Source organism: Rhea americana, unplaced genomic scaffold, assembly GCF_003343005.1.
Source record: "Rhea americana isolate MKP2758 unplaced genomic scaffold, rheAme1 scaffold_95, whole genome shotgun sequence".
Lineage (NCBI taxonomy): Eukaryota > Metazoa > Chordata > Aves > Rheiformes > Rheidae > Rhea > Rhea americana.
In genome coordinates, this window is record NW_028187144.1 from 1,665,935 (window position 1) to 1,678,386 (window position 12,452).

Genomic DNA, 12,452 nt, shown 5'->3' on the forward strand with positions numbered 1-12,452 from the left:
GCATTGGGCTCAGTCATTTTCTGTCACTCATCATTGGCCAAATATTGAAATAGGTTGCGTGTTCGGGTTGTGAATGTGATCATATGCAAATATGAGAATGTCCAAACCTGTATTTACTGCTTCTCTTGGTGTGCACATATAAACATTTGAAGAGTCATTCCAGTGCAACTCTAGAGGGAAGAAAATGTTTTCTCCCTTTGGGATACTTATTGTGGTTGAGCTTTATAATAAAGCTTTCTGTAAGGTGTGCAGATTTTTTTTWAAAAAAAAATCCTTATATATCTTGCTAGGAAAGACTGAGTTCAGAATCATTCACRTGCTGTTTTCCATATCTTTTGATGAATAAATGCCCTTTGATTTAGCAGGTGGCTCTAAAACTGTACACTTTTCTCTTATATAAAAGATCTTTTTCTTTTACAGACTATGAGAAGACACAGAAATGAAGTTACAATTGAATTGCGGAAGGTAAGTGAATCTGTTTTGTTTATCAACTGTGTTGTTTTTCTTTGTTAGTGTGTTCTGATGTGTTTGCTAAATATTTTGCTCTAAGCTTTGCTTTATGACCTCAAATCTTGCTTGCCTTGCTAAAATCCRGGTGAAGAGTTTATGGATAGAAGTTACCATGGCAGAAATTATTGTCTTGTTCTTGAGAAATCTTGTCTACCTTAATCACCTGATTGTACAGAAGGTAACAAAGCCTATGCTAGTGTTTTCCTGGGTTCCTTCTACTATTTTTTTTCCGCAAGGTTTTTTGCCTTTTTCTATTCTAAAACATCTGTCCTCTATTACATTATCAAAGAACAAAACAAATGCTTCTGAGATTCATTATGGGAGTACACGAATTAATTGAAGAAATTTTATCAGATATAGATGACTGAAAAAATCTTATTTAGGTACTTCTATGAGCATCATGTATCGTCTCAAAATTGCTTAATGTTTTTCATACTTTACAAAGTAAAGTACAAATCAGAGGAACTAACTGAACATGTCTGGAAAAGGTATTGTGTATCTTAACTTGGCTTTGCTCTCTTCAGTACTGGGAGGTGACTGAAAGACAGACAACTATTTTTACATACAATGGGTACCAGGTGAGAAATGAAATTAGTGACTTTTTGTCAAATGGAGATTTGGGTAATTAATTTTGATATCTTAATTATCAGTTATTCAAGTTTATGCTGATATGTCAGAGATGCCTTTTGAGAAGTACTGTGGTAACTCAACATAAAATTTGCTATATAACTGCTGTCTACACAGAGAAGCTGCATTCATAGCATGTGGGTAGGTCTATGCCTGCTTATATTGCAATGCTGTAAAAGATGKCTTAGCTAGTGCATTGTATCTTCATACAGCTGATTAAACTGTGAGACTGCATGTTAGTATTCAAGTGCAGTCTTTGGAGAGACTTCTGCAATGCGAAGTGAAAAATCTTAATTTAATGTTTATAACTGGCTTTATACCAGGTTACAATTCCAAGACCGTTTTGTTAGAGAAGCCTGATGGGGAGCAATTCGTAAGCTTAAGACAAGACAATGCATTATTTTGTGTGGAAAGGCTCTTGTACATGCTGATAACACAAATGAGTATATGAACTACTAGTCACTTTTCACTAAAAACTGCACTTGCACAGCTCGCTCACACTTCTGAGAGAAGCCTGAGTGCTGGATGTAGGTCAGGTTGTAAATCAAGAGTAAGCAGCAGCTGTAGGTCTCTTGAACACAGGAAGTCATGTTCTTCTGGTGTGCTTGCAGAACCCCTTCCACTACAGACATCAGAAGATACCCACTTGAATGAGGCGTGCTATGTGTTTGAACTGTCAATTTGCAACAAAAGATTGGCTGCTGGTGGGCAACTGGTTTGCTGCGGCAGATGCAAAGCTATTGCTTCTGGTACAGAGTTGGCACTGAAGTGTAAAGGAATATGTTTTATTAAGCTTCATCAATGGAGATAAGATGCAATATCATCATTGCTTCAGTTTTCATCTTTTCATCTAACGTTGCATCCCTGGCATGAGTGTGACAAATTCAGGAAACGTCAGTGTTGGTAGACCTTTGGTAATCCACTAGTGCTTCAKCAAAACAAAGGGGTGACTTCCCTTAATCCTTGCTATCCAGATGCTGTGTATACAGCTGACTTTTGAAGAAAATGGACAAATGAAGAGCATTTTCTTGATCTGTATGATTGAAAGACTTACGTAGTCATAGGTTTGTCTTCTGAATGRTCTTGATCTTGTGCATAAATATTAAATGAATGTATCTGATAAAGCTGTTTGCTTACATACCTTTTCCGTTAGATGGAATACATAATAAAAAAAAATCACAGCTTTGAACAGTAAAACAATTTCTGCATGCATTAGTGTGGGATGCTCATTTCTTTGAGATACAGAATACATTGCAAACACCTTGAYGTTTGTATTTTAGGTAATGTTATTTCCATTCACTACCTCCATATCACACTGCACTTCAGAAAGAACCTTTCCTTCCCTGCGCCCCGCTCCCTCCTTCAGTGACTTGTATTTGCTTAGGAGTTGAGCAAACAAAGCCATCTTTGCCATGTGGGTAACAGCTGCCTGTCAGAATCCTGTCCCAAGTACAAATYGGGGCTGCCAGCCACTCAGCTGCGCTCCTGCTGGTCAGGTGCACTTTTTGAATTCTGTATTGGCCTTGCTAAAGATCTTTGTTTTACACATGTTTGGAATGAACCTGCTCCTGCATTTCTGGAAAGGAGGTTTTTGTCTTTGGCTGTAGCGTTAGTGCAACGCTGGCCCTAAGAGCAATTAGAGAGATTCAGCTGCTATGTTTCTTGGTTCTGCTGGTGGGAAGAGGTGCAAGACCCTTGCCGTCTAACCTTGCCCTTGACCCTGCTTCAGCTTTTTAAAGAGTTTAGAATGCTTGGCTTATCACTGCTTGTTTCAATACCCCAGAAATTAGTTTTGCATCCTTCTGCATAAGAATAAAGATCTAAAAAAGGCTGAAATTGAGCCATCTACAAAGTCAGGTTTGTAAATTTAACCTTAACTCCATTGCTATGAGAGAGCTGTTAGTGCTAGACACTTGTCTTTCTATCAGGACAAAGCACTTGCCATGCTTGTGCACCTTATTCCTTTAAGAAAGGTAGTTCTTAGTCAGGGTATAAAGTACTGGCTTCTTCAGGGTCAGTGTTACATGATCTTTGCGTTACATGCCGTATTTTCAAAAGAAGCCGTCTGTTACTAACCTCAGTAGAACCAGAGGGTGCTGTCTTCCCTTCGGGCTTGCTAGGAGAATCCTAAAAAAATCCAGATATCCGACAAGTTTTGACTTTCTGCACAAACTGTTCCCTTTGAGAGCTCATAATGGGGGTATGAAACCTCTAATTGTTAATTAAGTTTGATGCAAAGTAATTATTTGTTAAACCTGTCATTAGGGAGCTGTGGATTTTTTTTTTTTCTCTCTTTGTATCCCTGCCACATGGTACTTAGATCACCTAAATCAAACAGTAAGCCTTGAAGAAAAAAGTCTGTCTTCATACTTATGGGGGCTTAGGGTGAAAAGATATCCCCTTTGGTTCCAAGGAACCCTGAGAATGGGGGGTGGGGGAGATGGAACAAGGAATTCAAGTCTTCAGGTTTAGATTAGTAAAACCAGCTTCAGTTGCATATCTTCTCAGGTTCRGTGTGAATGAATGTTTTCCATTTGCTGGAAAGTATCAAGGTATATTCAGGTGTCAGTGTACTTTAAAGAAAAAGCTGGAACTTGCATGGAGACCTAGCACTATTGATATGTTCTTGCAGAAGTTCCTCTATCCAATGTTAGTAGCACGCCTTCTTGCAAAAGAGCTTGCACCTACCCTGCCTCAAAGACAGTCCCTAGGTAGAGAATTATATCCTCAACTGTTCATTTGAAAACCCAGTTGAAAAGACCATGAAGAAACTTTCTGTTCAATTAAAGATAAATTTCTTGGAGCCTTGTTTGAACCCAGCTTAGTAAGAACATGCTTTTGCAAAGATTGGAGCCAGTTAAGGTAGATAGTCGGTAAAGATAAAACTGTGCTTAGGGCTCTTGGGAGACGAGTTGTTGTCTATGTAGGCAACTGCTATTTTCAGTGAATGTGCTCATTTTCTGAGAAGAATATGTACTAGCCAAACAGGGAGGTGGTGACTACTATCTGTTGTCGCAAATGTGAGGTAGCAGAACTCAAATGTGGAAAAATTGCCCTTTTCCTCCAAGCCACTCATCTATAGCTGAAGTCTCTATGCGAAGGATGGACTTGAAATCTACTGGACCATCTTTAGATGCAAGGGGCCCAGTTCTGTAAAGATTTAGAATACCATTTTGTTGCCCATGAATTGTCAGATTGTCAGTGACCTTTGCTGCCTTTCTACAGCTTTCAGACCTTTACAGGACTGTTGAACAGTAGACATTTTTGCTATGGTACTGTGCTGATGGTCACTTTACCATCTCTGGTAGGAAGCTGTCAACATGGACATGTGGCTATGCTAGARGTGCAACTTGAAGGCTGTTTATCATCTGGGGATCAAAAAAGACCACACAACTTCCTGAATAGGCAGCTTGTTATAAATGTTCCTTTCAGAGATTTGTTAGTTTGTGCTACAATTTTTGGAAGGAAAGGAGCAAGGAGGGAAACTGAGTTCCTGGAGTAGATTAATTCTCCTCTCCAGACAAGCAAGAGCCAGCAAAAAATGTCTGAGATGCAATCCTAGGATTATTGCCTGATTTTATCTTCTGCTATTTGAAAGAGGCTTTCTGTCTACCACTTCTGTTGGTTTCTGTGTGAATTRCGAATTCAAGAGATGCAAAATTGTTGACCTTCTTGTATCTGTACTTGTTTTTGACATGATTTTATGAACCATGTCTACTGATTCATGCTCCTGATCTTTCAGTGAGCCGACAATGGTTGAGTGAGTCATTCAAACCAAAGGCTCCATATGTGACAGTAAGTGCTGTAGAGGGGCTTCTGTAGATAAAGCTAGCATATCCAGATGTGTAGGATGTATATTAAAAGGTTCATCATAGTTGAACCATCCTAACTGAGCAGCCAGACAAAGAGGTAAGGCCCAGTTTTTTTCACTTCTGAAGATCGTTGACTATTTATAGTACTCTCCTTTCACTATGTTAAGGTTCATCTTGCATTAACTTCAGTCTGTCATCTGCCTGTACAGTTATGCTTTATTTTATTTTGCTATATGCTTTCAAAGTTCTTGGAGAGCCTCAGCATATTCTCTGGCCATCAAGCATATGAAACTATCTATGATTTCTAAGTCACCATCTCAGTGTTCTGTTTGTTTTTCAGTTGTCTTGCTTGTAAATGTCTAGATGTTAACAAGTTATAAGAGAGTGAGTAAAGCCTGCTAATAGTCCTTTCCTGACCATTAAGGTAACTGAATCTTTCCCCAGGCTCACATCCAAGAACTGTTAATAGAAATCTGCTCAAGCTGGATAGTCCACCAAGAGAACTTTCATTAAGAGGATACTCAAAGATGTTTTCAGAACATTCCTTTAGCACAGTGAGGTTGGAGGGATAGGCATTTATTTTCCTTCATGATGGACTCTTGAGAGGTGCTCTCATCCTCCAAAGCAAAATTGGAAATTAAGCATAAGTGAAACATAAAGTTTAGTGCAGCTCATTTTGTCACAACAGCAGTAATTTAAGAGGAGAAATCTGGATGTAGCTCTATTATTGGTTTGTCGCTTTGGTCTTTGCTAGGGTGTATGAGCAGAGGCAAGAGCTGCACCAGACATTGTCGTTTGATTATAGTTAATGCTGGCTATCACTCCAAGTTTTAGTGCTGAAATATTTTTAAGTCCTCCTCTTTGTTTCCCAGAGAATACAAATGTAATATCTTAATTTTGCTGCTAAAACAGCTTCTTCCTATTATCAGCCGAATTCCTAGATCTTTCCTTGACCTGAATAAATATTCAGTAGATGTATTTGTTACCTGAGGGCAAAGGTATTTTGTTTGTTTCTTCTCACTTTTGATCTTATATCTTCTCAACAGAGGCAGGACATAAGCATTACAGATTTTTCCCATGTGTCAAATGCTGAAAAGCTGTATAAATATATATTTTAGCAGATTTTCACAGATCCATTGTTGTATTCCATTGATCCTGTCCTATATTACTAGGCAGAATACAGGACATAGCTTGATAGACATGCTTTTTGCCGTGAGAGTGTTCCTTCTGTTAATCATATTGCTTTTCAAACCTATGTGCATTGATTGGCAGTTTTTGAATCCTATGGCCCTCATCCAAGAAGGTAAAAAATAAGCACCAGGAGTCTGCAGGATTTGCCCATTTACTCTTCATGCAATCTAACTTTTTCACTGCCAGTGAAGCAAACAGGATGGATGTCTGTCATCAAGGACTCTAAAGGGGATTGTCATGCTGGATGAGGAAGTTCACTTGTGGTGTCATTACTGTTGTTTCTAACTGTTTATCTTTTTTTTGCCAGGCATGTATATCTGTGATCTTTTTGTTCATATGGAAACATCTGTAGACAGTTAGAGTATAATTTCTACCAGAATATTAATAAGCTCATAACCGGCAGTCAGCTGCTGTTTATAAGCTTGAACTTTATTGTACATACCATACATCATCTATCACGTTGGCTGTTCTTTAATTCTGTAAAGATAGTATAAATCTTAGATTTGCCAGGGTTAGTTCAGTCAGTGGTTGAGGATCTCCCCTTTTGAAGGAGAAAATCTGCTTAGTTTCTTCAATGGTAAGGTCTTAACTTTCATTAGGGATTCTAGACTGCTGCCTCTACCTTTGAAAGGTCTCTCTCATTAGTCTTTGGACAGAGTGGCTATATATATATATATAGAGAGAGAGAGAGAGAGAGAGAGAGAGAGGTATACTAATTTGTCCTCAATTTCACTGCGGGAGTCTATAGAGGAGGTTGGTGCTATGATGTAGGCAAAAGATTTTGAGTTTGTCATCATATGAGAAAATGCAAAGTCATGCCAAGCTGTAAATCATGCTCTCTTACTTTTTGCAGAGGAGTGCTAACTCAATGAAATTGCTGTGTGTAGTGCTCAGTCTGTCCAGGAATTGAATACTTTGCACGTGGGCAGGGTTGTTTCAAACAGCGTGAGAGCCTTTTTTTTTTTTTTTTTTTTTTTTTTTTTTTTTTTTGGATGGCGGAGTTGTATGACCATTTTGACTTAGTAACAAATGCTAATTAATAATAGCTTTGCTCAGTATTTATTAGCACATCTCACTATGAAGTGCTAATCCCTCTGCTCTAGGCCCCTGTAGAAGCTCCTCTTGATCCTCTTCTGCATACCTTCTTACCAATTGCTTTTCATCCCAGCCATCCGCCGGTGGTGAGTAGCTGTGGGAACATTCTGGCTAGCTCTGACTTGCCCTGGGCAATGTCATTTTTCCTGGRGTCCCTTGTGCCAGCAGCCTGAAAGTGTTGCCTGTGTTTCCAGAAATTCTGGTCTGAAACTGGTCAGTTATGTCCTATGAAGTTCAGTATTCTCCCTTGCAGCTAAGTAGGACAGAATGGCTTTGCATTAGAACGTACATGCTCATTCCTACTTATTTTGCTTAACATTACATTAGGAAATATTCTCTTAGGCATACTGATGTTGCCAAGAGAATTGGACAGTTGGGTATGCAGGTATAAAAGGCTCCTTATGGGGCAATTAACCTATTTCCTGGAAAAGAGGTGAACTAGACTCTTGATCAGCTCAGTTGAGGTGCATCTTATGGCCTYCTTTAATCTGCGGCTGGAAGCAGGAAGTTTTTCAGTGTTGCCCGATCTTACCACTCTGAGATTTCTAATGAGTCTGATGCTGTTTTCCTCTTGTCAATGGACTCCATCTCATAGTGAAATTTAAACCCAGGCTATGTATCTTTAATGCAGCAGAGTTTGAAACGTTTGTTTGTAACCTTCTTTGCTTTCTGATGAAGATGACCTGCTTGTCAGCTTACACATTGGCCACAGGAGAGACAAGCTCCTGTGGCAGCAGGACTTCCATGTGCTATGTTCTGTAGAGACAAATTTCTAAATCTTCAAGTTCCTTCTGAAGATTATAACAACTTTAGTCAGAATCCTGCTTGTGATCCTTTCTAACCTATGATGCTTCCAGGGCCGTGCTACCTTGTGCAGCTTGAATTTTAGGTGAGCTTTGGACAAGACAGGACCATTCAGTGAGGCTATTTGCCTCTTCAAGCCAATCCTTAGAAAAGCTAGTTTCTGAAAATTTTTGATGCAGAAACTATTTCACTGGATAATTGACTACTTAAGGTTCTGTAATCAAATTGCAAAAATGGAACAGCCTGTTACAACTAGAGCTCAGTCACAGCTGAGGCAAGATTGGTGGCCACCCGGGAGATGTGAATTCCTGATTTCTGCAGGGCTGTTATCTGGAGCTCTGTTTTCACTTTCACCAGCATGACATTTCTCAGCATGCTCCTGCCATTGGGAGAGCCATTGCCCTTCAGTGTGTGTATCTAGGGACTCATAGGATATTCCTCTAGTTTAATGGTGGTTTTGTGAAGAGTACTGTTGGGAGATACCCATGGCATCAATGTACGTATAGACAATTGCTGGAAGGAGACAAAAGATATTTCTAACTGTTCTTCTGTAACTATATGTACATTCACAGCCCACCATCCTTCTCTCTTTGAGTCCCTGAACAATTTCAAGGGAAGTGGAGGGTGAGAAGAGCTTAAAAGGAAGGCTATCCACCACCCATTTTATGACCACAAGCAACATGTAGTGGCAGAGGGAACTTGTTCTTGCCCCTCTAGATACTACTCAAGCAAAATATTTTGGATAACACTACTTGTACGTAAGTACACTCAGTATGAATAAACACGAAACACACATCTTTAACCCACTGCTTTGTCTAATAGCGTGACACAATGTCTGATGCTTATGAGAAGGTGATTTCCATCTGTTTGGCTGATGGAGGCCATGCAGCTCATTTCTGCCATTCTGTGAAGATGCTGTTTAGTTACCCACAATGGGATTCTCACTTTATTCCAGCTGTATTCTCTGTATTTGCAGCTGTGTTCCAGCTGTTACCATCCTGATATTTAGGAGTGTTTGAGAGAAGATCTCAAGATGCAGCCTTAATCTTGCTTTCTGGAGTAACCAGTTACAACAGCCTCTATGTAACACTGTTATAGAGGCACAACCCTGGTGAACACTTACAGTCTGTATAGTCTAATTTGGTATATTAAAGAGATGTGGATATCTACARTGGAATTCGTAGCCACATCCAGTACCATGATTGTTACAGTATGACTTTCTTTTTGCATCCAAAAACTTCTTGTCCTTCCAAGTTAGAAAATGCATGATGTGTTTTTCATAAGTTCTTCAGCTATTTCCAGTTAGTATCTTTTTGGCTCGGTTTGTTAGGAAAAATATTGAACGTAAAAGTAATGTGCATTAGATATAGATGCAATCCACATGTATGTGAATATTTAATACTTTTATACATCTTAATAGTGTGGTTATCATAGAATCAGTAAGGTTGGAAGGGACCTCTGGAGATCATCTAGGCCAACCTCCCCGCTCAGCAGGGTCACCAGAGCATGGTAGACAGGGTTGCATCCAGGTAGGCCTTGAAGATCTCCAGAGAAGAAGACTCCACAACCTCTCTGGGCAACCTGTGCCAGTGCTCCGTCACTCTCACAGTAAAGAAGTTCTTCCTTATATTCAGGTGGAGCTTCCTGTGGCTCAGTTTTTGCCCATTGCCTCTTGTCCTGTCACACGGGACAACTGAARAGAGTTTGTCCCCGTCCCCTTSACACCCTCCCTTCAGGTACTTGTACACACTGATAAGATCCCCCCTCAGTCTTCTCTTCCCCAGGCTGAAGAGGCCCAGCTATCGCAGCCGTTCCTCATAGGGCAGGTGCTCCAGCCCTCTGGTCATCCTTGTAGCCCTACGCTGGACTCTCCCCAGTAGCTCCATGTCTCTCTTGTCCTGGGGAACCCAGAACTGGACACAGTACTCAAGATGAGGCCTCCCCAGGGCTGAGGAGAGYGGCAGGATCACCTCCCTCCACCTGCTGGCAACACTCTTCCTAATGCACCCCAGGAGACCATTGGCCTTCTTGGCCACAAGGGCACACTGCTGGCTCATGGTCAACTTGTCATCCACCAGCACTCCCAGGTCCTTCTCTGCAGAGCTGCTCTCCAGCAGGTCAGCCCCCAGCTTGTAATGCTGCCTAGGGTTATTTCTCCCTAGGTGCAGGACTCTGCACTTGCCCTTGTTGAACCTCAGGAGGTTCCTCTCTGCCCAACTCTCCAGCCTGTCCAGGTCTCTCTGAAGGGCAGCACAGTTCTCAGGTGTGTCAGCCACTCCTCCCAGCTTGGKATCATCAGCAAACCTGCTGAGGAGGCACTCTGTCCCCTCATCCAGGTCATGGAAGAAGAAGTTGAACAGGATGGGACCCAGTACTGAGCCCTGGGGGATGCCACTAGCCACAGGCCTCCAACTAGACTCCACGCCACTGATTGCAACTCTCTGAACTCTGTCTTTCAGCCACTTCTCAATCCACCTCACCGTCCACTCATCTAACCCATACTTCCTGAGCTTCTCTAGGAGGATGTTATGGGAGACAGTGTCAAAAGCCTTGCTGAAGTCAAGGTACACAATGTCCACTGCTCTGCCCTCATCTCCCCAGCCAGTCATTCCATCCYAGAAGGCTATCAGATTGGTGAAGCAGGATTTCCCCTTGGTGAATCCATGCTGACTGCTACTGATTAGGCATGTGGAGGAAAAGAAGGCAGAGATGACATCCAGAATGGGCTGTTCCTTCACCTTTGCAGGGATGGAGGTGAGGCTGACAGGCCTGTAGTTGCCTGGGTCCTCCTCCTTGAAGACTGGAGTGACTCTGGCTTTCTTCCAGTCCTCAGGCACCTCTCCAATTCTCCAGGACCTTTCAAAGATGATGGAGAGYGGCTTGGCAACAACATCTGCCAGCTCCCTCAGGACCCGTGGGTGCATCCCATCTGGGCCCATGGATTTGTGGATGTCTAGCCTGCCCAGAAGGTCTCTAAGCCTTTCCTCCTCAACCAAAGGAAAGCCTTCCCTTCTCTGGACTTTCTCCCTCACRTCCAGGYTGCAGGATTCCTGAGGGCTGCCCTTAGCAGTGAAGACTGAAGCAAAGGAGGCGTTCAGTAATTCTGCCTTCTCTGTATCCCTTGTCAACAGGACCCCCGCCCCATTCAGTAGCGGGCCCACGTTTTCCCTCGTCCTCCTCTTGCTGCTGATGTATTTGAAGAAGCCCTTCCTGCTGTCCTTGACATCCCTTGCCAGACTCAATTCCAACTGGGCCTTGGCCTTCCTTGCAGCATCTCTACATGCTCTGACTGCATTCCTGTAATTCTCCCAAGTAGCCTGTCCCCTCTTCCACATTCTGTGTATTTTSTTCTTCTGTCTGAATTTGGCCAGGAGCTCCTTGCTCACCCATGCAGGTCTCCTGCCCCTTTGCTGCACTTCTTACTCATAGGGATGCACCGCTCTTGAGCTTGGAGGAAGTGATGTTTGAATAGTAGCCAGCTCTCCTGGACCTCCCTTCCTTCTAGGGCCTTACAAATGGATGATATCTATTTAACATCAATGCAACTGGAAGACTTTGACTTTATTTCTCCATTTTCTTTTATGGTAGGAGTGAAGTAAATGTGACTTTAAATGATTCTTGCACACCCTCCACTTTTTGGATGGATTTCAGCCTAAGCTAATAGTGTTCTGAGTTAAATCTGTGCTGTGTCAGCATAGATGCTTCTGTGTGGAGCTTTGTGAAACGATGGTGTGCAGTTTCTCTCTCTCCCAATATGTAGACAGTTCCTTAAGGCCAAAAGATTCCCTGGTGGAAAAATTTGCCAATACAGTGGTGTGAAAAAACACCAAAATGAGAGAATTTGCGATTTGCACTCTTAAAAGAAAACAAACAACAACAACAAAAAACCCCTAAACTGTTACTGTTATTTCATCAAGGGAAGAAATTTGAAATAAGATATGTGATAAGGTGACATCTCCTAACTAGAATTCTCCTTTCAATAATTTCAATAAAAATAGTTATTCTAGATGTTGCATCATCTTTTGAATCAAAGAATCAGTAAGCAGTCTGTATCTAAAAACTTTCTTTACAGAAATTTATAAGTAAAGGTCACCTGTCTTCATTGCAAGATGTTGCGGAAACACATAGCTGAGCAATACTGATGCCAAAGCATTTGTTTGAATAACAAACATGTATCACCAGCTGAGTCGATGTGGATAAAAATTCTTAAAACAAGCATGTTTTACAAAAAGCCTATAAAGCTTTTTCCTGAATTTTATGAGCATGAGATTCAGAGAATTCAAACAGTTTAGGAAGAAAAAAATCTGAGAACTTTACCCTTATACTGCAGTAGCTTGTGTTGTTTGTGACAGGGAAACTCAATCCTTCCAAATAAATTATTTAGTTTGAATCATTTAACTTGCTTCAACAGGC

General features: G+C 41.3%; 1 protein-coding gene across 1 annotated transcript in view; it reads left to right on the plus strand.

The window, feature by feature from the left end:
• The window catches only part of KPNA3 (karyopherin subunit alpha 3), a 54,469-nt gene that overhangs the window by 19,327 nt on the left and 22,690 nt on the right, over window positions 1–12,452 (plus strand). The window contains exon 2 of the mRNA XM_085324994.1: window positions 421–465. Coding sequence (XP_085181120.1) covers window positions 421–465 — 45 coding nt within the window. The remainder of the gene's footprint in view (window positions 1–420; window positions 466–12,452) is intronic.